Here is a 26,546-nt window from a genome sequence, read left to right as displayed (position 1 = left end):
TATTATTCTGAAATGGACCAATCTACAGAATGAATATTTTTACTTTTTGTACTTAAAGTATATTTTGATGCTAATACTTTTGTACTTTTACTCGAGTAACATTTTGAATGCAGGACTTTTAATTGTAACAGAGTATTCCTACACTCTGGTACTTCTACTTTTGCTCGAGTACAAGATCTGAGTACTTCTCCCAGCTCTGTCTAAAATACTGTGTTTTGTGTACAGCCATGCGTCATATCCATAGACTGTATAAATGATGTTGGCATATCACGTGTTTTATACAAAGTAACTAAGAAAGTGGGTGTTTATTTATTGTAGTTTAGTACAAAATACAAAAATATTAGCCTCTGAAACATTGAAAGGTAGAAGTAATGTATATAACATAACATGGAAATGCTTATTCAAACACTGCTTAAATGTAGGTTATTTTATATACATATGTATTCCAACACAGCAAGTCAGCAGGGCGGGACATTTTCATTAGCCTTGGGGAAGTCGGAAATATAATTTTCCGAGCAGCACCTGAAAGCAGCATCAGGCTGATGACACATTCCCAGGTGAGACAGACACGCCCTCACCTGAAAGGCAAGACACTGACAGGTCAAAAAAAACAACTGGATTTGCCAGTTTCAGCAATGTCTGCTTTATGAAAACACAAGTCACAAGGATCAGAGGGAAGTCTGTGATCTCCAGCCTCTTTATTTTGTATTGTTATTTTCCCTGCGGAGGGAGGAAAGCGTCTGAGTGAAAACAGCCGACAGAATCAACGCGGGGACGGGCAGCACCAGCTAACTGTGGCCGAGGACTGAATCATTTAAATCAATACCAACATCGATAAACCACCGGGAAAACAAAGGCAGAGTTGGAGCAGCTTCAATGGTGAGTTAACGTTTAAACTCTTCTTTTAAAAGCGGTTAAAGTCCGTCTTTCCGTCAAGTTTCTCTCGGCAAACTGTTGAAAATGTCCGTGAATGTGACGTTAGGTTTGAATAACCGTTGGACATGTCTCTGCTGTTTGACAGGATCGATACGATAACCTCGACCTGGATCTGGAGTGTGAAGGGGGAGGAGGCGTAGCTGTAAGTCACGTTTGATGTTTTGCTGAGTTGTTATATTAGTTGTGAGAGTCAACAGCCATATTTTAGTTGATTTGATCGACCTGACCTCTATCTGTGTGACTGAAACTGTCCACGCAGTGCAGTCCATGAGTACTATGTAAACAGCCGTGTGGGAATGTAGGTAGGCTAATGCTACATTTATACACTTAGTTTGGTGTCACATCTAGCCTACTTTAGTCTCTACTTTTTCCATGTGATGCCACTTTATATCTCTACTCCACTACAAATTGGAAGCCTATATTGTACTTTTACTAGTTGCAGATTCAGATCAATCATACAATATTTTACAGCATATTCTGACATGTTGTTATGGAACAAGCAAGTAGCTAATATTAGCCCAACCTTTTCCAGCTGAAACATAGCCTGTGTTTACACATCACTTACTGTATTCCAATAATATAATTGACATTATTCTGGTATGATCCAGTTTACATAATGACTACTGGTGCTATGCAATATTTTAAATGCAGTACTTTGACTTGTAACCAAGTTAACTTAAGAGAAAGAGTCCTGAGCACTCAATAATACTGTACATACTGTAAAGGGGTATGTGTCCTACACTGTTCAGTCAATATAAATGTAAAGACCTTAAAGCTTGAATCCAGATCTCTAACTTTAAGTCCTTTGTTTGAATGTGTTAATGTTGTCATGTTTGCTTTTTTTATGTGATTGTTAAACAGGAACATCTGATATGAGAAGTTTTCAAAGAGCAGGAAACACAACAATCACCCTTTATTTACTGTCATCAAGCTTTTCAAGTGCAGACATGAAACCAGCTTCAAGTCCGGACTTGAAAACTGGACGTGAAGCTGGACTGCGAGATGTAAACGGGTTAATACAGCCTTTTATCAGAACATTGGCAGCATTTTTTCCAGTTAAAGAGAGACAGATTTATCCTTCTGACTCTCAAATATCAGTTAATGATTCTGTTACTCACTCATACTTCCTAAAACCATAGCAGAGATACGCTTTTTTAACTGTTCAGAATGTTTTACATGCATAAATATGTTTTTGAAGTTTAATTTTCTACCTTTATTCCCTCCTCATGAAGGAAAAAGCGGCGTTATTCGGTGGGATGTTTAAGAAATCCCTCAAGTCATCAGAACCATCTCTCAAAGCACAGGTGATGATAGCATTAACTCAATTTATTTAAAGCAAGATCTAACATCACATTTACCTAATCTAACTATAAAAGCAATACAATTAAGTCGTGAAATTCAGAAATAAACAAACTATTATTATGGATTTACATTATTTGATTCTGCATCATCTCACATAGTTTCCATGCTGCTTTACAGGACAGTTTATCAGTCAGCAGTGAGCTTTCCAAGAGCGACGAGAGTCTGACTGACAGCAGCACCAAGGTCTGTTCCTTTCTTGGGTTATGCATTGTTTTTATTTTCAAACCTTATTTCAGTTTTGAGTAAATATCATTGTGTTTTTACAAATAAGTGATTTATTTTTAAGCACAATCCTTCATATTTCAGGAGAAAGGAGGCGTATTTAAAGGGATGTTTAAGAAGACCAACAAAGCTGCCAAAGAGGAACAGCCACAGGTTGGTTGACTCCTTATTGAACGCACTGTGCTGTTTATATTATTACTTATTTAAAAAGTATAACTAACACTGGGATGATATAAATATTTGACAAAGATTACAAAAAATGTGGTTTAATTAGTTATTGTGTAAGCCATTTAAAAAATAAATAATTTTTGATTTTCAGTTTTTCTCTGTTAAAGGTGGGGTAGGTAAGTTTGAGAAACCGGCTCGAGAAACACTTTCTGTTATATTCCATGGAATGCTCTTAACATCCCGATAGCAATGAATATCTTAAGTGCTTTGACAAAAAATCCATAAAAAATGTCATCTGTGGAAGCCGTGGTACTGTAAAAAGCACGACCAATCATTGTAGCCGGCCCGGCTAAAATAACTGGATGGCCTACCTGCCTGTCAGCCTTCCATCTGTGCACAAACTTATCTCGTGCCCTCATTGGTCATGTGTGCGTTTGTGTGTGTTGGAGGAGGGGCTCTGTAAGGAAGTGGCAGATTTTTTCCGGTTGTGTATTTTCAAATTCTAGCGCACTCGAGCTGGTTTCTCCAAAATTACCTACCCCACCTTTAATATCACTTTATATTAAATATAAAGTTTAGAATGTTGGTCAAAAGCAACAAAAATATATCACCACTAGGCATTTTTTTGTGATAAATGTTGACAAAATTATTAATTTATTAGTTGTAAAATTAGTTGTGAAATTGTATTCCATTTTCTACAGGTCTCCCTGTCAGTACAAAACCCTGAACTGTCCGTCAGCAGTGACAGCTTAACAGACAACAAGCCATCAAAGGTGAGTTTCCTCTCTGCTCCGTCATGTTTCTGGTATCCACACCCAGAATGTTCTCCTTTTTTAGTTTGTAAAACCAAACCTTTCGCTGCACGTTTCTCTTCAGGAAAAATCAGGTGTGTTTGGTGGGAAACTGAAAAGATCTCCTAAACCAGGACATGTCCGCAGGCCCTCACAGGTGAAACACAATCTTCTGTTACAAACCCTGCGCACAGTGGAAAAATACACCTATCAGCTAAAGGCTCAACATGTAATCTTGTGTGTTTCAGGATCTTTTGGAAGACAAGTTTGCAGCCATTGACGACAGTCTGTCAGAAAACACCACAGCTAAGGTCAGTCTCAACAGCCAATTTATTTTAAAAGTCCCATGTCATGCTTTTCCGGTTATTACCCGTCCCCTTGTGTGTTATGAAGGTTTATATGCATGTAAACGGTCTGCAAAGTCACAAACCCTCAAAGTACACCCTGTAGCGAGTAAAACTCTAACACAGAAAAGACCTGTCTATGCTGCCCCAGAACACCTCGTTGGAGATTTCTCATTTTCCATTTTTTTCTTCTGGGAACCAAGTGACGTAACGACGACCCCTCCGTGGATTGGTCCAAATGAACCAATCCGCGGACTTCCTCACACACACACACACACACACACACACTCAATCTTTTCTCAGCTGCAGCTCCGCCGATTTCTCCTCCCTGAGACGGCGGGACGTGGCAAGGCTGTGAGTCGGTGTGTGAGCACACACACAAACTCCCAGCCAGGCTGCGGGTGTGTGTGTGTGTGTGTGTGTGTTCGGGATGGTTTCGCTGTGTCTCGCTTTCTCGCAGATGGCCACTGGGCTCATAGGGAGGGGAGGGCAGGAGCTCCAACAAGCCGTTTAGGACAGAGAGTGAATACACATACTTTACAGAGATGCTGTATGAGAAACCAATGTGATTTTGGAAAATTGCAAAATATAAATCTATTTTAGTAGACCTCAACAATGTAATTATGATCAGTAGAAATGGCCATGACATGGGACCTTTTAATGCAAAAGCACAAGAGGCAATAACATAGCAGAATAAAAAAAAAAACTATAATTAAAAGAAACTGTTAGTCTTGGAAACTTCTGACTTTTTCTCTTCAGGAAAAATCCGGTGTGTTCGGTGGGATCCTGAAACGACATGCCCGGAGGCCATCTCAGGTGAAACAAGATCTTCTATTACACGTCCTGCGCACAGCGATATTTAATCTGAAAAATAGGGATATCAGCTGAAGCCTGCCATGTTGAATATCATGTTGTGTTATTTCTGTGATAGACTGACTGTTCATTTTGTGTCTTTCAGGATCTTCTGGACAATGAGTTCACAGCCAGTACCGACAGTCTGTCTGAAAACACCACAACTAAGGTGAGTTTCATTTCCTGATTTGAATGCAAACATTTTGAAAAACACAAAATGGCTGAAATAAAAGCAAATTAAATATTGAAAAAAAAGTCAGAGATCATAGCTCGAACAATTATTACGAGCTTATTACCTAGCAGAAAATATTCAGCATAAATACAAATGTACAATAAATCCAAAATAACACACTTATAAATGTTAAAGGTAAAACAAAGAACTTCCCCAAAAATACATGATTTGAAATCTAGTGCTTCCTTATTGTTAGCTATCGACAAATGCATAGGTATTCTCATTTAAGCTACATCAGATGTGTAGAGCTCTCCTCATTGGATGGTGAGTTTTAGCAGGGTGTGTGGTTTTGGTGGCTGGAGATTGAACTTGCATGCATCAGCTATTTAGAAGAACTGCTGCCCCAACGTGAGAAGCACTAAATCCCTGCCTGCCCATCTGACAGATCCATAGGTTAAAAAAATATATATATATACGAGTGTGGTAATTAGCATGTGGTTTATTTTCTCCAGGAGACAGGAGGGGTGTTCAGTGGGATGTTTAAAAAATCACCAAAGCCTTCTGCAGCACAATCACAGGTGAGAGCTTGGCCTTTCATTACTCCCCTTTTTACCTGTGCTAAATTAAAAGCAAATTATGAATATATCTGTATTGTTTTTTTTCATTCAGGAGGATTTGTCTGCATCCAGCGAGCTCTCGGGCAGCAAAGACAATCTGTCTGTGAACAGCAACACTAAGGTGTGCTTTGAGAAACCAGAAGAATACTTAATTTCTTCATTAAAGGCACATTTTAAACCATTTTCATGTGACTTTTTCTTTCTCCAGGAGAGCGGAGGGATGTTCAGTGGGATGTTTAAAAAACCACCAAAGCCTTCTGGAGCAAAGACACAATCTCAGGTGAGAGCAGTGCGTCTAAATGATCCCACTGTGCTACATTTTAAGGAGATGATAATAACTTTTGTAACCTTTGTTTCAGGAGGATTTGTCTGCACCCAGCGAGCTGTCAGGCAGCAAAGAAAACCTGTCTGTGAACAGCAACACTAAGGTAAGGACTGCGTCAGCATTTTGTAGAACATAAAGCCTGTTTGCTAAATCACTGCATAAAAGGAAACATGTTACAAACCATTAATATGTGATTTCTTTCTCCAGGAGACAGGAGGGGTGTTCAGTGGGATGTTTAAAAAAACACCAAAGCCTCCTGCAGCAAGGACAGAATCTCAGGTGATACTTTTACATTTTTGTATTTTTACCAGTGTTAAAGGCAAAGCAAGTTATGAATATATTCAGTAATGTATTGTTTTTATTGCGTTCAGGAGGATTTGTCGGCCCCCAGCGAGCTCTCAGGAAGCAAAGACAATCTGTCTGTGAACAGCAACAGTAAGGTGAGCTTTGAGAAAAATGTAGAACTCTATAGCCAAAGAAGGAAGAAAGTGTGTGTATTTCTTGTGTGTATTGTGACAGGTGAGATAAACCTGCATACATCAGCATTTGGATTCTAAATTACTGCATTATGGGCAACATTTAAACCATTTCCATGTGACTTTATTCTTCAGGAGGCAGGAGGGATGTTCAGTGGGATGTTTAGAAAATCGCCAAAGCCTTTTGGGTCGAGGACACAATCTGAGGTGAGCATCTCACTTGTCTTATTTACAGCTAAGGTACATTCTTTGGAGATAATAATAATAATTGGTAATGATATTTCTTCTCAGGAGGATTTGTCTGCCCCCAGCGAGCTCTCAGGCAGCAAAGACAATCTGTCTGTGAACAGCAACACTAAGGTGAGCTTTGAGAAACCAGATGAATACTTTTTTTCATGATGGCCAACGTTTGAACCATTTTCATGTGACCTTTTTACTCCAGGAGACAGGTGGGAAGTTTGGTGGGATGTTTAAAAAGCCACCAAAGCCCTTAGGAAAGAGGACACCATCTCAGGTGAGAGTAGTACTGAAGCTTATTCGCTGAAACACCATGTTACTATAAATCATAAGAACAGGTTTAATATAGATTTATTAATGTGTTTCTTGCCTTCAGGATGATTTGTCTGATCCCAGCGAGCTCTCGGGAAGCAACGGCAATCTTTCAGAGAACACTAAGGTGAGCTTTGTTAAAACTGCATTCACTGCAAGAAAGAAAAATAACAACAAATGTCGTTATATTGAATGTTGGCTTTATTCTTTCTTCAGGAGAAAGGAGGAATCTTCAGTGGAGTGTTCAGAAAGAAAGTTGCCAGATCTCAGTCTAAGGTAAGAAAAGTCAAGTTTGTCAATAAAAAGGTTTTTAAATCCAAAAAATATTAAATGTAGGGAATATTTTTGCAGTCATTTCGTTACACCGTGGATATTTCACTTTGAAATCAAACACTTGAGTACATTTTTCCTCCTGGTTGTTACATTCTGACTGTATGCTTCATCCCTCTGTTCAGGAGGATTTGACCGTGGATAGTGAACTCTCTGCCAGCAGTGACAGTCTCATAGAGAAGCCTTCAAAGGTAAGAGATCAACTTGCACTTAACAGAATACACAGTGAGTGATATGAGGTTTCAACTTTAGCTGCTTTGAATTGTCTGTCAGGGTGGAGCTGCTGCAAAGCTCCTGAAGAATCCTTTCACCTCCTCCTCAGCTCAGGTCATTTCATCTCACACTTAATCCTTCATCAGATATATAACTCTATCAGTCCGTCGATACACTCGGCCATGTTTTGAGTTTAATGACGTGGTAATGTGCATTGTGTTGTGACAGGATAAGGAAAAGACTGAGCACTCGGGAGACTCAAAAGAGAATACATCTACTGCAGAGAAGCCTAAAGCCAAGCAGGTGGGTTGTTACGGCTAGGGATGGGTACCGTTAAGGTTTTAACAGTACTACTACTTTTATCGATACCGCTTATCGATCCGGTCCTTTAACGGTACTTTTGGAGAAAAAAATAAGGTTAACTAACTAAACAAATTGTGAACAAAACTAACATGGCTTTTTATTTAAATAAAATAAATAATATTTCACATCAAAAGAAACAGTGTTTTAACAAATCGTATTAAATAATGTGATGACAGAACTGTAAACAGAATAGCTGAAACTTTAACAACATAAATAACTCAGTTACCTCTAATCATTAACCCATGTTTGTATAATTGAGTTAACTCCGTGTGTTGCTGCTAGCATACATAATACCTGACGTGGAAACGTTACTCGTGGATGGGGCTACAGAGCTACTAGAAAGACAGTTGAACCCGGTGCATTCCTCCGTCTGAATGTGGTGCACTTGTGCTAAATGTTTCTACAAATTGCTTGTGTTACCGCCCTTACATGCTAAACTCTTATTGCACAACGAGCATTGTCCACATCGAGACGGGTAAAGTTTAACCACACCTCGGAGCACGTTCTCTCCGCCATCTCCTCAGTGTGTGTGTGTTGCTGCATGTAGCAGCTGCGTGTGTGTAAACTGCCCCGCCCCCTCGCACACAGACGGGGGAGAGATATCTCTCGTCTGGATTGGAAAGATCGAAAATACAAAAAATAATCATAGACGCATTTTGCTGTCTTTTTGCATATTAGAAACGGAGTTGGCGACACTAAGGCGCCGTTTACACGAGGACAAAACTGCTTGTATCTGCATAGTTTCGCGTGCGTATAGCCCTATTATTTACATGAGGCCGATAGAAACTGACCCCACAAACGATAACGGGTCCCAAGGTGGATAGATTTGCAAACGAAACTCTCTGGGGGGTCAAACGAGTCCGTGTAATCACCTCTATACGAATATTTCCTGAAAAAATAACGATAGCCCCACCTCTCCCCACCTCTCCTGCTCACTGCTGTAGCATTGCCAGTAGCCATCTGTAACGATCAACTATCAAAAATAGCTGTGTTAATTAAACGCACAAGGGGTTCTTGAATTAAATAATATTATAAAAGGCAAACCAGAATTGTTAACGCCCAATATACTCCTTAAACAAAATAAACAGAGTCAGATTTCATGCATTGATCCATTATATTGACAATTTTCCAGCCAAACAACACAACAAAATTAAACAGTCCGCTCTGCGATACACCAAAATTGTCTTTACTGCCTAATCCAGGCCATTATTGTTCATTGCTCCTGCGCCCGTCGGCGGCAAAAAGAGAAATGTTTGTAGGCCTATTCAGGCTATAATCCACACACAAAAAAGGAAACACGAGGACCGGCGTGTCCCAGAGGAGAGATCTCACCCGGTGTTAGTAGAGAATATCTCTCTTTCTGAGCGCGTCCTCTCCACGGAGACGTGCTTCTTGGTCGGTCGATGCAATATCCACAGATTCGGTTTCTTTCAGTTAACTTCCCCGTTGCATTTATCCATATATTTACATGCTGAGGAAATGACTATATCCCGCTGAATACCAGCAATCGCCACACACACTTCCTCCTGTCAGTAGCTACTGCTAGTGCTACTGCTACTGACCATGCTACAGATATTAGTGCAAAATCTACAGCTCCTCTACCACAACCATCAGCAACAAGTGGACATGGAGAATTACATGAACTACATGTTGCTAAATCCACCGCGGGGCATAAACAGAAGGGTAGCCATGGCAACATTGCTGCGGGGCTGCTCCGGAGTCTTCTTCGCTGCTTTTGGTGTATTTTGTGGCGGAAGTTACAGCGCCACTTACAGTCCCGGCATATGTACTACAGCGTTTCCAGCGGTCTCGTTTGAACAGACACGTTAAATGAAACAAATGCATGTGAACGGAAGACTTTTTTGAATACGCATACTGTGCATAAACGCAAACGTTCCTGTGTGCACAACGCCTAAAACTGCAATATAATGTTTGTGTAGCAATAATACATATGACATATATTTTTCACATGTCTCCAGTACCGATAAAAAGACAGATAACGTCGGAGCTTAACGGTACCACGGTCTTTAATAATTCAGCCCCGGGGCCCGTTAATACCGGGGCTCGGTACCCATCCCTACTCATGTAGTACTGAACACGTTACATAAACGTGCCGGGCGGCGCGGTCCCGTGGGTTGGATCCGCGTTCATAATGCCCAGGAAAATAACTCTCAGAATAACGTTATTAGCACATTTTACAACTTGAGGACCGAATGTTTTTAATAAGGGCTATACAAATGTTCATACTGGGTAATTTATTTAGTTTAAAAAAAATTATCCAACGATTTACAGACGTCTCTTTCCCAATGTTATTCAATGGGAAAAAGTATTTCCGGGCCCAGCGACTGATACAGAAGTGTAGTACCGCCGTTTGGCCACAATGAATATTTTCCTCAGCGTCCGGCGCACTTCCTAGGGGCTTGGTCTCCCCAGACCCGAACACCAAATTATACACTTGTAGAGACCTTCAGACGTGGCAAGAATTGTCAAAATCTGTTTGGTAGTCTTTATATAGCTGTTGTGATATCATGAAGCCTTGTTCCGATAAAAAAAACTAGAGCGTAGTTATTATATCATTTTAACTTGAAACGGGTCACGGGAGACCCGAACACAACATAAGGGTTAAAGCTTAAAATAATATACATCTGTTTTTAATTTCAATGAATCCCCATACGATGTGATGCTGGTTACAATCGCATTAATACTACCATTGTTTATATTGAGTTATATATTATATCGACTAAACTTGCTCAATCTGCAGGAGAAGGAATCCGACTCTGACAGTGAGGAGATGTTGGACAATGAAGAGAGCCAGCCCAGTCACAAACAGGTTTGTAAGAATTTTCAATGTGTAATTTGTAAGTATGTATCAGCAATTCACTCTCTGCACTGGAAAAAATGCTGCTCCAAAAACAAGTTAAACAATAATGAAAACAAGGTGTTTTCACTTGAAATAAGTGCAAAAGTCTGCCAATAGAACAAGTGAGAATTAGCTTGGTAAGATTTCTTGAAATAAGATGGGATATTTAGATAAATCAGGTCTTGTAATTAGCTGGAGAACTCATTTTGAACTATATTTGACCAGAATCAGGAAATGTTGTGTTACAAAATAAGCCGCAAATGCTCAAAAGTGTTCTGTTTTCCGATGTTAGTTGGTGATTTTCTAATAAATATGTAAAAAAACATGTGTTTCATCTGAGATACAATTCAAAATAAGATGTTTTGACTTAACAAGATGATGCATTGTCTAAAAACAAGAGCCTATATCTCACTGCAGTGTTACTTCTGAAGTTACTATGTCTTATATCAAGTGTAACGACATATTCTGACTAGATATTAGACAAATATACTGGGCAAGATTTTGAGTTTTTGTAGTGTGGATGTGGTTCTTATTTTATGTTTATTTGTCTCTATCTTTGTGTTTTGTTTCATAATCAGAGTAAATTTGCTGGGGCCATGGAGAAGCTGAATCCTTTTAGATCTGCAAACAAAGTAAGGACATTTTGGATTGGAATCTTTTAGTAGTGCTTTCTTTTATCTTAGAGTACCGTCTTCATCATTCATGTGATTTTCTTAAAATATCTACTTCTGTCTTGTTTCCACAGAATGAAAAGCAGTCGAGCTCAGATGAGGAGGATCCACCTGCGAGCAGCGAGAAGTCCTCAGGCCACAAACAGGTGCTCTGACATTCACTTGTTCCTGTTATTTAGCAAACTGGTGACACTTATTCTAACGTGTTATTTTTGTTCAGTGGACACTTGCCTCATTGAGGGGGAGAAAAGCAACAACTTTTTATTCAGCTGTTATTTATCAAGACGAAGATTAACATGTGTGCGGATACAGACCACAGTCCTCTAATGCGTTCAGGGGTCTAGTGCTCTTCCACCACTTGTGTGCGTATTTGTGTGTCAATGGGTGGATGAAAGGCTTTGGTCGCGTAGCATTCTACCCACGGTCGAACTTAGCTTGTCTTGCCTGGGCTTGTTGAGAATGTCTTACTGTACCTTTAGTAAATATCACAGGGAACAGCTTCACATATCTGTAATCAGCTTGTTGTGCTCACTTGTTTTGCACAAGCCAGGCACACATTGTGTTTCTGTTGCTGTTTTGTTTGCAGTGATCATGTATGGTCAATATCCTCAAAATGGCTTTTCAATAGTCATAAAATGAACTATTTAAAATAGGGCTGTGCGATTATGGCAAAAATCATAATCACGATTATTTTTGGTCAATAATTGATATCACAATTATTAAAAACGATTATCCATTTACTTTGAAAACATCCATTTATTGAAAAAAGAAATTGAACAATATGTTTTTAACAGTTGATTACCCTGAACTTTAAAGGTGGGGTAGGTAAGTTTGAGAAACCGGCTCGAGATACACTTTTTGTTATATTCCATGGAATGCTCTTAACATCCCGATAGCAATGAATATCTGAAGTGCTTTGACAAAAAATCCATTAAAAAATGTCATCTGTGGAAGCCGTAGTACTGTACAAAGCACGACCAATCATTTTAGCCGGCCCGGCTAAAATAACTGGATGGCCTACCTGCCTGTCAGCCTTCCATCTGTGCACAAACTTATCTCGTGCCCTCATTGGTCATGTGCGCGTTCGTGTGTGTTGGAGGAGGGGCTCTGTAAGGAAGTGGCAGATTTTTTCCGGTTGTGTATTTTCAAATTCTAGCGCACTCGAGCTGGTTTCTCCAAAATTACCTACCCCACCTTTAAGTATAATTCAACTGAAAACCAATAAAAAAAAAAATAATTACATTTTTTTTTTTTTTTTAATAAAAGTAATAATAGTTTTATTTCGATTACGTTGTTTTCGTAATCGTTGCAAGCCAAAATCGTAATCGAGATTAAAATACGATTAATTGCACAGCCCTAATTTAAAACTAGAAGCTCAGTTAGCTGTTAGCCTCTGAACATCTGTCTGTTACCCGTGGTTGTAACAGAAAAGGCTAATAATGCTAACGTGCCAGTTTTTTTTACAAAACAACCATATTTAAGAAATGCAGTAATTAGCTACAAAATTACATTTGGTAGCACATGATGATTATTTAAAGAATTCCTACAATGTTTTATACTTTATAGTAAGAAACATTGAATAGAAAATCAAGAAAATTACAACAATAACAAAGATCTTTAAAATGAACTAAGACGCAATCACACAAAGCAGGACATTTCAAAGTTAAGAAATCGATTGATCGACATATACACAGTTACGAATATATATCTTGAATGCTGTAATCTTATTTTGGCCAATTTATCAGCCTAAAAGCAGATCCAAGTGTTAAATGTTGATGTCCTTCACTCTCAGGCTGGAGTCATGTCCAAACTGAATATATTCCGCTCTACACATAAAGTAACTATGCTGCTGCTGGTGGTGTTTGGTCATGGTGCGGTGTGTGGAGGGAGATAGACCTGATCCTGATGGTTTTATAAGGGCTCAGAACAGTCTCATAATACACACATGCACACAGAAGGATTCACACTTGTATTTCATGATCCACACTTGTGTTTGTCAATGCACACACAAATGTGTTCCGTTTCATATACATGTAAATAAAATCCAAATACAGAAAAAAGTTTTACATATGTATTTTTGATCCTCACATATTTGTTTTCCGTTTAAAACCGCTGCACCTACAAACACAACCCGCTTTCTGTGCATGGATCGCTGTGCATTCGTGTGTGGGTTTTTTGAGACTCCCCTGACGGTCACCCGATTCGTACTTGTAATTTTTTCTATCTATAGCCAATCAGATGTCTCCTCAATTCTAAGCCAATCACATGAGCGCGCCCCCACGAGGGTAGATTTCTTGCGTTCATGACGTAGCGCTTCATGTACGCATTTTGCGCTGTCCGGAGCTGACCGGTCCATGGAGCCTGCCTGCAGGCGCTAATCTCAGGACACTTCCACTCTCAGTACATTGCCACTTTCCGAGCAGGAAATGCACGCAAATACAAGCCTTTATATTATTAAGGTACACAGTGCCACTTTCTGAACCATTAATGAATGCTTGTGTACACAAAAACGGCAGGCAAAACCGTTTTAAATGTGCGTTTCCTGTATGGCGAATACAGCTGCTTTATTTATGTCTGTATGAAGTTGTTGTGAGTGTGGAGGGAGCAGCTACAGGTTAGCTTAGCCTAATCGATCAGTGCACTACGAAGCCAGTGCTAGACAGTGAACTGTCAACGGGGGAGCCCCGCCGGTCATTATCGGCCGATATTCGCTCTTAATAGTTTGATCGGTGCTCTCTATAAAGGCCGATCAGGAGAGCTGGATCTGATCGATATGGACATAAACGCGAGTGAAGTTTTAGCGAGCTGCATGAGAAACTGACGGGCTGTCAGGAGAGAGGAAAAGAGATGATCCTTACTCCCGTGTTATTAGCCATATCCGGTCATAGTCCGGTAATTACCTGCTAACGGAAACTCTGCTACACAATTCTTCTTCTTCTTCTTCTTCTTCTTCTTATTATTATTATTGAAACATGACCGGTAAGTTTCAAATTTGTCCGGTAAAATAAATTCTGTCCGCGGAAACCCTGCTCCGGACAGCGCACAATGCGTATATGAAGTGTCATGACTCATGAACGCAATAAATCATACCCTCGTGGGGACGCGCTCATCTGATTGGCTTAGAATGAAGGAGACATCTGATTGGCTATAGATAGAAAAAATTACAAGTACGAATCGGGTGACCCTCAGGGGAGTCTCAAAAAACCCACACACGAATGCACAGCGATCCATGCACAGAAAGCGGGTTGTGTTTGTAGGTGCAGCGGTTTTAAACGGAAAACAAATATGTGAGGATCAAAAATACATATGTAAAACTTTTTTCTGTATTTGGATTTTATTTACATGTATATGAAACGGAACACATTTGTGTGTGCACTGCTTTGACAAACACAAGTGTGGATCATGAAATACAAGTGTGAATCCTTCTGTGTGCATGTGTGTATTATGAGACTGTTCTGAGCCCATAGTTTTAGGTGACAGGGAGTCACTGACGGGAAAATGATGGTGGATTTAATGGACCTTACCAATGATTTTGTATGTTGAACCGTATTTACTACAGAATACTTTACATCCCAATTCTTTAATTTATTAAATGTTTTGAATAGATTTTAGGGTGTATTATTTCTCCGGCAATCACCGTTTTCCATTGATTTTTCTTCAATACGAAAAACAACAGTCAGTTCTTTGCAGTTTTGGCAAAAATAAATACAGATTTGATGTCCCAAGTTTACGAATTCCGCAGTTTGCTTTCCATGCAATACAGAAATAAATAGAAAACCAATGGCTGCCTGAAACAGTGGAAAAAATACATCTGAAAATCAGTACCTTGTATGTAGTTAAAGGGTTAAACATACAAAAGATATCTGGTATGGTCCTTGAGTTATCTGATTTTGGCTGATCCAGTTTAATATGTAATATTTAATGTGGTTTTTTTATTAGAAAAACACTGAAGAAGACACACAGGAGAATGAGAAGCCAGGGGAAGAGAAGCCGAAACCGGTCAGTCTAATTTTTGCATCACTCATGAGTCATCAGTGACCACATTTTGTTGAATTTGCAAATGTTATTATATTCTTAGTCTGTACTTTAAACTGATTTCTAGTAACTGCACACTTTTTATTTTATTTTATTCATTTTTTAGCATTATTTTGTAATCTGCCATATGTCTAATGTTGGGACTGTTCGGTCGTGTTTGTGTAATGTGATAAACACATGTTTAAAAAAGTGAGGATGTTATATTTTATACACACACACACACACACACACACACACACACACACACACACACACACACACACACACACACACACACACACACACACACACACACACACACACACACACACACACACACACACACACACACACAGCTGATCAAATTTAGTCAAAAAAACGTCCCTCCTCCGGACCTCCACCACATCCTCGTCATCGTCTTACTTCCCTTTAAATCCTGCCTGCCTGTGCTCCTGCCCCCCCACACTGTGTGTGTGACTGTGTGTGTGACACTGTGTGTGACACTGTGTATGTGTGTGTCCTTGTCAGGTCAAAAGCAACATGATCCAGCGAGAGAGAAAGGAAAGAAGTGAAACTCCAACGGTCCCACCCAGACCATCTAAGGAGGTTTGTAAACTCAGGGGCTTTTGGTCCAAGGGCAAACATTCGTTATGATATCCCGTTTGCTACATTGTGTTCTCTCCACAGGAAATGAAGAGGACATCCATATACGACGAAGGAAATGAGGACGATCAGGTACAGTACTTTCTTTCTGCTTCCACAGTTTGAATTTCATATATCTCTTAGAACGCAAGTTAAATCACTTACTTTAATTATTTTATAACCAATAAGACCATCCAGTAAAGCAGGCAGCAAGCTTGAAGGTTACATATTATGCTTTGAGTTCCTTCCTTGCTCTACAAAGAAAGAACAGTGTGTCACTCTCAGTTTTAAAAATATGTTGTCCTCTACAGGACAACAAGGACATGATCTCCAGATCTGCCAGATTGTCAGAGGAGGTATTTAAGGCTTCAGTGTTCAGGGAATAAATAATAACTCAACGAGATGAAGTTATCCCTAGCCGTAACAACCCACCTGCTTGGCTTTAGGCTTCTCTGCAGTAGATGTATTCTCATTTGAGTCTCCTGAGTGCTCAGTCTTTTCCTTATCCTGTCACAACACAATGCACATTACCACGTCATTAAACTCAAAACATGGCCGAGTGTATCGACGGACTGATAGAGTTATATATCTGATGAAGGATTAAGTGTGAGATGAAATAACCTGAGCTGAGGAGGAGGTGAAAGGATTCTTCAGGATCTTTGCTGCAGCTCCACCCTGACAGACAATTCAAAGCAGCTAGCAGTGTGTGTGTGTGTGTGTGTTTGGAGCTGAGCTGTATCCTTCCTGTGGTTAAGTAAACTATTCTGGTTTCATTTCAGGAACCGAATAAAACATCTGCGAGACAAAAGCAGAAGAGCAACCATCAGGTACCGACATGTACACAGAACAAGATATTGATATTGTTTTGGAGCAGAAAGATACAACGTTGATGTTATCAGTGTTCTCAGTGTGCGGTTTGGAGCAAATCATAATCCAGTATGCAACTTGAATAAGTTTGAAGACTCATCTACAGTGGTTGACAGATGTTATGTCCTGTATGAAACTTGAAAAGATCAGATTCTCACTTCTACTTCTTCTTATTGATTGTCGAAACTAAATAAAAAGATTTTTGATTTGAATAAGTTTGAAGAGAAAACTTGAAACCTTCAGTGTACATACCCTTAAATCAACAGCAGTTCTAACTGTTTTTGTGTGTCCCAAAACATGGCTGGAAACAAATAATTATTCTAAAACTGTTTCAAGTGATTCCTCCCTAACCCTGAACAGATGGAATACAATGTCATTTCTAGTCTTAAACTTTGGCTGTCAACGGCCAACAATAGTATTTGTTTTCACAAGCCTCTTTCAAACTAAACAAAACAAATATTTTGCTGAAACCTCCTGTAAGTTAAATCAAATGTAATGAGTTTGTTTTTTTCCGGCAGAGCCAATCAGACGATGAAGGCCTCATGGATGGATCTGCAGGAGCCAGAGAGGAAGAAAGCAAAGCAGTGAGTTTATCTCTTCATCATCACACTGTTTTCATTCCTAATCCTTAGTATAGTCCTTAAGCTCAGAAACCTGTATTATGACCTGTAGTATGTACCGTATGTATTTGTGAGTGTGAGAATGTGTAATGAACTCCAGATGGCTGCTACATTCAGGTGAAAACAACAGACAGTGTTTGCTGCAGGTGCCTTTTTTGAGTTCCAGTTCCTGCTTCCTTTTTATCTTTTCTTTCATGCAATGCAAATAACATCTGGCACCAGCTATTGTTAGCGGGAGTTTTACAAAAGCTTGCGGTTATCGTCAGTCACGAGGCAATGTAATCCCAACCCTACAGTTTTCATTTCTCCTAAACCCAGCCTGATACAGTTGGCAAGAAACTTTGGGATATTGATAGACTATCATGTTTAAATCAGAGTACTTGACTGCATGCTATGTTTGATTTGCTGTAAACTAAATATATACTTACATGTGTGTGTGTGTGAGGAAGAAACGGACACATGAATTAGTTACAGAGGTCTTTTTGAACCGTAGCACACATTAGGTCTGCAGGCTGTGGTGAAATGTGGTTCTTCCAGTTGGTGCTTCTCATGTTACTTCACATCACTGTGGCTTTTTCTTTACAGGCCAAGGTGAAAAAACCTAGGCGCCATAATCCATTTATGCAGCGTGCTGGAGCAAAGGTCTTTATTTTTTGATTTGCTCCTAATATAAAGTCTATACTGCCATAAGGACTTGTATATGTTTTGCACTAACTTCAATCTATACAATAAACGGTACCACTTTACAATAAGACTACCCTTATAAAGGGTTTACGAATACTTTGTAATTCATTTATTAATTAGGTTGTGAACACTTCATAAATCATTAATAAGCTTTTACAAGACGAGATAAACAGGGCAACTGTGAACGGTGGCTTGCCAAATAGTGAGCACACATGTATCTGTACTGCTAAGCCTTATTAGAAATGGTAGTAACTCATTAATGTGTTTTACACTTTACAATGAGGCTCCCTTTTGGCAACTGTAAATGTTAGTAACTCGTAAATAAATGGTCATAAAGAGATGCCAAGAAACATCAAGATGGAAGGGGGGGAGGGGGGGGGGGGGGGAGAGAATCAACACGGTGAACAACAGATACCAAGGATGCTGGCTGATGAAGAAGATGAAGTAAGCTAAGGTTTTTATTGCCAGGAATGCACAAATGAATGTAATGGAGTTTTGGCGATTAGGCCCCGTTGTGCGGGAGTATCATTCGGGAGGGGAGAACCGATCCGATGAAACCCCCCGGGGTCTAGACACTGGTGGTGGTGAATGGATAGTTGGGGTCGGTCTGAAGGGGAGTGGCTTAGCTTGACCCTGGATTCAGAGGAACAGGAGGTGAAAAAGGGGTTGGAGGAGGGTTGCGTCGAGTCACCTGAAATGACAGCTGTCGGAGGGGGGAGAGCAGATTTAAAAGGTTTAGCAGAGCGCTATGATAGGCTTGTGAGAATAGAGCGAAGTGATTGGTTAAGCTGGGGAGTGACGCCCCCGATCACTTATTGAGAGGAGAGAGCGAGTAGTAACATAGAAATAGTAAATGGGTTAGTAAAGACGGTCTTCCTGGTTGAACTTGCGCTGAGCTTCATTAGTCATCTTGCCAAATAGTGAGCCTGTGTTGATGTATACGTTAGAACTGGTTTATAAATGGTTCTTAAGGATTAATAAAGTGTTTACAACCTAATTAATAACCTAATTATAAACCCTTTATGAATCCTTTTATAAGGGTAGTCTTATTGTAAGTGGTACCCAATAAACTATACTGAGTCCCTGATGTACTTTATCAAATTGAAAAATGTTTTTTTAATTAGTAAGATTATACGCCACCCTGTTGCTTTCCCCTTGGTACTCATTTATTTCATTTTTAAGTTCACACTTTTTTTCTTTGTTTCTTCAGGCTCAGTCTGATGATGAAGGGCTCGATGAAGAAGAGGATTCTTCACCCAAAGAGGAAACGAAAGATGAAGAGGGCAAGGAAAAAACAGAGGTATTTTAATTAATGTCTTTAATGGAACACTGTTTTAACCCTTAGATGCCCGAGTGACTGGACCCTACACTCTTCCATAAGTGGGTCAAAAAGGACCCGTATTAGAATAATATGTGTTTTTATGCCATTTTTGTCATTTTGGTTAAGAAAAATCACTTGTATAATATTTAGTATTATATTTTGGTTCACACTAGAAATATTTTATATTAAATATTTCACTATTTATAATTTTAGACATTTTTTTTACATTTAAAAAAAAAACAAAACCGTTTTGAGCATATTGATGCAAAGATCTCTATTCTGAGACCCTCACAGTATTCCAGTCCCTTTTCAAAACTCATCTCTTCTCCTCTTGTCTACTCATAGCCCACCCCTCATCAATCCATGCCGGTTGATCAAGTTTGATAGTCCTAACCCTAACCTTCCCTTATATTGTAAAGCGATTTTGAGTCATTGAAAAGCCCTATAAAAATATAATGTATTATTATTATTATACTGACAGGTATCAGATCTTGCTGTGTAAAATAATCTTCCTGAGAGGTGTCACTTGTGATGTAGTCTGTGTGTCCTACAGTGAATGTATTCCTGACAGCAACAGGTGATAAGAATCAAAGGTTCCCATAGGAAATGCATGCGGGTAATTTTTGACCCACTTATGGAAGCTTGGGGTAGTAATACAAAAACTACAATTTCTTAAAATGTAAATTTAAAATGTGAATGGCATGATATCCAAAACATGTTTTTTGAGGAATAGCTGGAATATGAAATGATAAAAAAATGTAATTTCAAAGATACTTCAACAAAACCACCTCACCGGGTCAAAAAAGACCCACTTATGCATGTAAGGGTTAAAAGAATAACAGTTCCTGGTTTGATTATTTTAACCATAGTTATCAGGAACAAATGTTACATTTTACTTGTGCAAGGAATATTCCAGAATGTGATGATGTGCATCTTCCTCATGGTAACACTGAAACTATGATTTTTCTTTTTAGACCAAAGTCAAGAAACCGAAGAAACACAATCCTTTCATGCCAAGTGGCAAGGTAACAATCAATCACATGTTTCCTTACACGTGGATAATACATGTTTGTGTGAACAAAATGACTGAAATGTAATTTAACTAAATCCTTCATTACAAATACTAACAAACCAAGCATAATGCTGCTGTCCGAGCAGTTTCAATTATTAAGGACAACATTTTAGTCTCAGCATCTGCATCCCTCTGTGTCTTCTTTAAGTCAGTGAATCTGTATACATCTGAACTGTGGAGACAATGTGTTTCTGTATGACAGCGCTTGTTATTCTATGATAATTGAGTTAATCATTGTTTGTTAAATGTCAAATTCACAACCTATCAGAAGAATAAAAGGTCTATGCCATTGGATGTTAAAGGTGGGGTAGGTAATTCACTTCAGAAACACTTTTTGTTATATTCCATGGAATGCTCTTAGCATCCCGATAGCAATGAATATATTAAATGCTTTGACAATAAATACATAAAAAATGTAATCTGTGGAAGCCGTGGCGCTGTAAAAAGCTTGATCAATCATCTGAGCCGGCCCGGCTAAAATAACTGGATGGCCTACCTGCCTGTCAGCCTTCCATCTGTGCACAAACTTATCTCGTGCCCTCATTGGTCATGTGCGTGTTCGTGTGTGTTGGAGGAGGGGCTCTGTGAGGAAGTCTGAAGGAAGGGGCAGATTTTTTTCCGGTTGTGTACTTTCAAATTCTAGCGCACTCAAGCTGGTTTCTCCATTCTTACAGTACCTACCTTACCTTTAACTAACAAATTAAATTGAAGCCGTAAAGAACATTTAAATAAAGTCTCCCCTTTGTCTAATAGACACAAAACCATTACTTTAATTATTGCCATGGAAATAGCATGAACACCATTCTCTTAATATATATTCTCTAAAAGGTTATTTTGATGCTGGTGGTGGAGAGCGTTGTCGGACACAAATCTCCACTCAATTATTTAATGTTTTTTTGGTGTATCTCTATGGCTGCTAACTGAAAATGTGCAGTCTTGCCATGTTATGTTGTGAAGAGTAGTAAGTAAGCATAGGTAATAAGAAATCGCAAAAAATATGACCTTATTGGGTTTGTTAGTGTAGCATTAATATTTTAACCAGAGTTAATTATTTCAACTCTGTAACTATTTTTAATTCCTCCAATAAGTTCGATTCTGCTTACGCTGCTTCTTAGAAATTGCTTTGTAGCGGTTTGGACTGCATGGGAATTCATATCTGCCCAAAAGCAAAACTGTATATTGATATAACAAATGCCGTAACTGTGTGTCTTGGGTGTGTTTTCATTTGTTTCAGGGCAAAGGCATTAGGAGGAACGCTCAGGACGGCGCTGTAGGCGAAGGAGAGGTAGTGAAAATGAACTGGATGACACATAAAACTGTGTTTGACGTTTCCTAGTTTCTTTCTCTCCTTCAGTCTGCTCTCACATCACTTTTTAACCTCTTCCCTCCCTCTGTGTCAGTATATTTGTCCACCCAACTGACCATTTTCAGTCTTACTCATCGTGGTTCAGTTCTGCTCCAGTAACCCGACCCCTCCCTGAAAACAACCTCTGTCTTATGTTCGTCTCCAGGGTGTCCACTTAGCTCCCAACAGAGACTATTATAGTCAACATGTGTTTGTTTTTCTACCCTCCACTCTCGACATGACACCCACCTCCACGCAGTGTTTGTGCAGTTCCCTGGTATAGAAGGAGAAGAGATGAGATTAGGTTGCCATGTGCCCAAACTTGTTTCTCTGCTATGCTTCCTTTTTCAAGGTTTCCATGGGCGATTCTTTACTTCTGCAAAAACAAGCTGTGCATTTAGAATTCCTTTTACTATCACTTCCTCCTCTTTATCTGAGCATATACAGCATGAAAAGTGAAACCAAGGATATGAGACGCCTCATAAGTCGGTATTAATTCATTATCTTTACGTTTCTCAGTCTTTCTGTCTCACTCACACACTTCAGCCACACACTAGACCAGGGCTATTCAATTAGTTTGGAATGGGGGCCGGTGGATGAAAATGATCCAAAGCAAGGGGCCGGGAAAAAGATGGCTTGAAATATGAGCAATCATATTAAGAGCTTCAGATACAGTAAATACTACAACAGCATAGTGGAGTGCATATATTGTGTTCAATTCAATCAAACAACATAGCCCCAAGGCCTTTATAGATCTGAATGGCAAGTTCAGAACTCAGTAGGCCTACATGTGAAGCTAATGTAACCATCAACATCATTTCATTTGATTTAATTTAGGTGAAATTATCTAATCATTCACGCAGAGATGCAATCAATGACAGGAGTTGTCACTACAGTAGCTAGTAGGTGGGTTCGAAACCCGAGCCCGCCGAAGTTTTCAGGCAATGTCTTCCCCCCTATCTCTCAATGTAACACCCTCTCTGGAATAAAGGCACTCTGGCCCAAAATCTTAAAAAAAGATTTGTTTACTTTTTAGCATTATACTCAAAGGGCCAGTAAATATCACCCCGGGGCCGGATTTGGCCCGCGGGCCGCCAATTGAATAGCCCTGCACTAGACCCTGACATTTTGTCTTTACGCAAAATCTTGGTGTTAATATATACATTTTAAAAAGTAATATTTCTATTGTTTCAGAATGAAAAAAGAACTTTATTTGACCAGCTGGAAGATTTACGTATTGACCCGTCACAGCCTGAAGACAGACAGGTTGGTTTCTGAAGCAGAATCTGATCTCAACAGTTTGAATAGCAACCGTAGACATGCAAACTCATATACATCTAATGGTGTGTTTCAGGATTTCCAGGGCCTTATGGATTGGTGGAACACCGTGGAGTGTAAGTAACAAATAAAAAGATTTTCAGGGTTTATTCATTGATATGCTGTTATAGCAGCAGGTTAAGGCCCATGCTTCTGGAACTATATGCTCTGGATGTTTTGCTGTTCACATACTTTTGTCCGTTATTGAATATTGCACGATAAGTTAACTTCATTTTTTCTTTCTTACTTTTACCTCCTCAGCCTGGGAGGACACGCCTCAAGAGGATGACATGACTGAAAAACAAGAGGCGAAGTAAGTGATGGCACAAATACATGTTTATATAATATTTCACTTTCTTGTCTTTGATCTTTGAAGGATCTCATTTTGTTTGCACTGCTCGAAAAACGGTCAAAACTTTTTTTTTTTAAATACACAATTTCCCAAAAACATTACCACCTTTACCCCACATCACAAAACTCTGAAGCTTTTTATGTTTGTCTGACATCAACAATGTAGCAAGAAAATGTATTAGACACACCAGAAAAACCTTTTATAGAAATTCTGTGTATTATTGAGAGCTGGATATCTCAAAACTTGGGGAACTAAAACCACTAGTATGTGAATGGAAGATCCACTAGGGGTTTTTGAAATAAACTGTGACCTTGCTCTTTGTAATTCTAAATTGCTCGTCTCAGGGCGTTTGCTGTGACGGCGGACAAGGTGCAGAAGGGAATCCGCGTCTTCAACAAACTGTTCTCGGAGCGGGCTGAGACCCTCTGGCAGCACGTCATCGACCTCAACAGCATCGCAGACGGCCTGGACAAGTTCAACAAGAACACAAAGATCGCCCAAATCACCGGCGGCTCCACCAGCGCCATCGGGGGCGTGGCCACCATCACCGGCCTCGCTCTGGCCCCGGTCACCTTCGGGGTCTCTCTGATTATTACGGCTGTAGGATTGGGTGTTGCTACGGCAGGCGGTCTGACATCAGCAGGCGCCGGCATCTCCAACCAGGTCAACAACTCCCAGGACCGCAAGAAGGTGGAGAAGATCGTGAATGATTATGTGGAGAAGATGGTCGACCTCAACAAGTGCCTGAAATTCATCAAGCAGGGAATCGAGAACATGAAGCGGTTTGACCTGATCAAGATGAAAGAAAACACCTATAACCGAGACTTCCCTGTGCTCAGCAAGAGTATTTATGAAGACGGCGCCATGGCAGGGAAGGCCATCCTCATCAGCGCTAACGAGATCATGCGTGTGGTGCAGATCGCCAACGTGGCGGGAAGCACCGCAGCGAGAGCGGTCCAGATCGCTAGTATGGCCACTGGTGTGCTCACTGGACTCTTTGTAGGCATGGACATCTACTTCGTGGCCAAAGACTCCAAAGAACTGAAGAAAGGGGCCAAGTCCGAGTTTGCCGCCAAAATCAGGGAGGTGGCGACGCAGCTGCACGACGGCCTGGTGGAGCTGAACACGATACGAGAGGAGCTGCAGTGCACCGGGCCAGCAAACGAAGAAGGCACCGACACGGCCCCATTGGACAGTGACAAGAAAGACGACAAACATGACAGTTCAAGTGAAGATGAAATCGACCGCATCAAAAAAGCCATTAAAAAGGACTATGAGAACCGAGAATATGTTTGAAGGCCTGAAACTTTGCTCTGTCATTAGGGGTTCAGATGCAAGCTTCAAACATTCTCAGTTTCCAAGTTCCCCTACAGAACAAGTACTTTGAAGGTACCGGCTTAGCGTCTATTCTATGAGGTGGTTGGTGCACATTGCTTGAAACTGAAGTGTACAATCAGGCCTTTTTCCAATGAGGAAATATACTAGTTTTTAGTTTTGTGTTTTTAAGGATGTGAATTCTTAAAACACACCTGGGAGGAACTGAGGCTCTGCGGTATAAAGTATCTGCTTCTCTGGCTGTGGTGTCAAACTGCCATGTTCTTTTTTTTAAGAAAATGGGATTCAAAGACCAAACTAAATCATGAATTTGGATAGTACACTTTTAGATTTTTAAAGAAATAGGTACAAAGTATTTTTTAGAGACTTTATAAGTTTGCCTTCAAAGTGATTGTTAGAGTTCCATTGAAGTGTGTTGATTCTTTTAGACTTTGCTTATACTCTTACGGGTGCCTTAATTATTTTTAAATTGCCATAGAAATACACTATAATGCAATGGAGTAATAGTCTATCTTTTCTATGTCTATGTTGTTTGTTTTGGTGTCAGGTTAACCCCTCATCCTCTGCTTTAAGTTCTGGATTTAATGTGAGGTGTTTTAACGTATTGATGACTTTTGTCTCATTTTAAAGAATGGGCCAATAAGCTTTGCATCAGATGTTTTTTTTCACAAGAGCTAATAAAACAACAAAATGAACCTCATTAACCTAGCTGTAGCCAACCTTAAACAAATATGTTTTTAGGAAGTCACATGTCAATCAAACTTAGCTGCTAATACTTTTCTTAAATGCAATTAATAGGTTTTATTTTTATATTCAAGCAGGGCATAAATGGAGAATTATGTGTTTTAGAATTATTCATATTTATCCAGTCTAGGATGAATGGGAAATATCGGATTATGCTAACCTAGCTAACGCCACTTGGTCCTTTAGTACTTCGGCTCTTTTTTGTAATGAATGGTTTTTACTCCCTAAACGCCATTATTAAACGTAATTTTTTAGAGTTGGATCATGTATGTCACCCATGTTTTATATTATTGCCAAATCTCCTGAGTCTAAACTAGTCACAATGAAAGCAAGCTAACGTTAGCTTTTTTTCTGTTAGCTAGGCCTCACCTGTCAGTGACTGGGTGATAGTGACTAATCTCTTCATGCAAATCAGTTGCTGTGGAGCCACCTGTTTTATTTGATTGAAGTGTAAACCTTAACTTAGTACCCACTTGACCACTGGTGCAAAATAATGGGAAGATACAGACATAAAATCTGAGGAGAACTTCTATGATGGTGTTCTTTGTTTTTTTTAACAGTCCTGCAGGTTTAACCGTTGTCTTCAGCCATATTTAATGATTTAATGGTTTGGAAAATTATCTCTTACAACTGGAATGACAGTACTCTTCTGAAAATAACTGTTTGCCATTTCCTTTTATTACAGCATTAATCTTTTTAAATGATTTCAAAGTCACGCTCCATTATGTGGTTCATACTGTAAGCTCTGCTGATGTTAGTCCTGTGGTGTGTTTAATTAACTTAATATTTATTTTCTGGGTGGAGTTCATTCGATACTACCTGTACTGTACATGTGCAATATATTGTAGAATCTGTGTAATACTTTTAAATTGACAAATAAAGGTCAGATAAATATGTTTTTGGTCAATCTGTCTCTTTGTTAGTCTATGTGTCAGCAAGCAAACACTTCGTTTTTCCTCTTCTGCTGTGCACTTACTGCATT

The 26,546-nt window shown here is 39.5% G+C and overlaps 1 protein-coding gene across 7 annotated transcripts; it reads left to right on the top strand.

Annotated features, from left to right (window-relative positions):
* Positions 1-596: 596 nt before the first annotated feature.
* On the top strand, positions 597-26,460 carry LOC117500373 (neurofilament heavy polypeptide-like). Of its 7 annotated transcripts, XM_034153236.1 has the most exons (42): positions 597-879; positions 1,022-1,078; positions 2,169-2,240; positions 2,416-2,481; positions 2,605-2,673; positions 3,390-3,461; positions 3,565-3,636; positions 3,728-3,790; positions 4,583-4,639; positions 4,782-4,844; positions 5,360-5,425; positions 5,517-5,585; positions 5,673-5,744; positions 5,824-5,892; positions 5,997-6,068; positions 6,161-6,229; positions 6,401-6,472; positions 6,557-6,625; positions 6,708-6,779; positions 6,879-6,941; positions 7,031-7,090; positions 7,270-7,335; positions 7,418-7,471; positions 7,586-7,660; positions 10,482-10,550; positions 11,159-11,212; positions 11,326-11,397; positions 13,044-13,088; positions 15,191-15,250; positions 15,794-15,871; positions 15,953-16,000; positions 16,219-16,263; positions 16,687-16,734; positions 17,293-17,358; positions 17,980-18,036; positions 19,289-19,378; positions 20,374-20,424; positions 21,706-21,756; positions 23,011-23,082; positions 23,171-23,210; positions 23,395-23,446; positions 23,830-26,460. In XM_034153236.1, exons 1-42 carry the CDS (start codon positions 877-879, stop codon positions 24,779-24,781), a joined length of 3,492 nt encoding a protein of 1,163 aa, XP_034009127.1. In that variant the 5' UTR covers positions 597-876; the 3' UTR covers positions 24,782-26,460. The 7 variants fall into 7 exon arrangements, with proteins under 7 accessions (XP_034009127.1, XP_034009129.1, XP_034009131.1 ...); XM_034153238.1 differs by lacking the exon at positions 13,044-13,088; XM_034153237.1 differs by lacking the exon at positions 16,219-16,263 and having other exon boundaries at positions 598-879.
* Positions 26,461-26,546: the final 86 nt, after the last annotated feature.

Source organism: Trematomus bernacchii, unplaced genomic scaffold, assembly GCF_902827165.1.
Source record: "Trematomus bernacchii unplaced genomic scaffold, fTreBer1.1, whole genome shotgun sequence".
Classification (NCBI taxonomy): Eukaryota; Metazoa; Chordata; class Actinopteri; order Perciformes; family Nototheniidae; genus Trematomus; species Trematomus bernacchii.
This window is presented reverse-complemented; position numbering and strand designations above follow the sequence as displayed.

Bases quoted from the DNA above. Each gene is read 5' to 3' on its own strand.
- LOC117500373 (XM_034153236.1), top strand. The intron at 5,586-5,672 runs GTGTGCTTTGAG...TTCTTTCTCCAG, and splicing joins CTGTGAACAGCAACACTAAG to GAGAGCGGAGGGATGTTCAG. The intron at 19,379-20,373 runs GTATTTTAATTA...TTTTCTTTTTAG, and splicing joins AGGGCAAGGAAAAAACAGAG to ACCAAAGTCAAGAAACCGAA.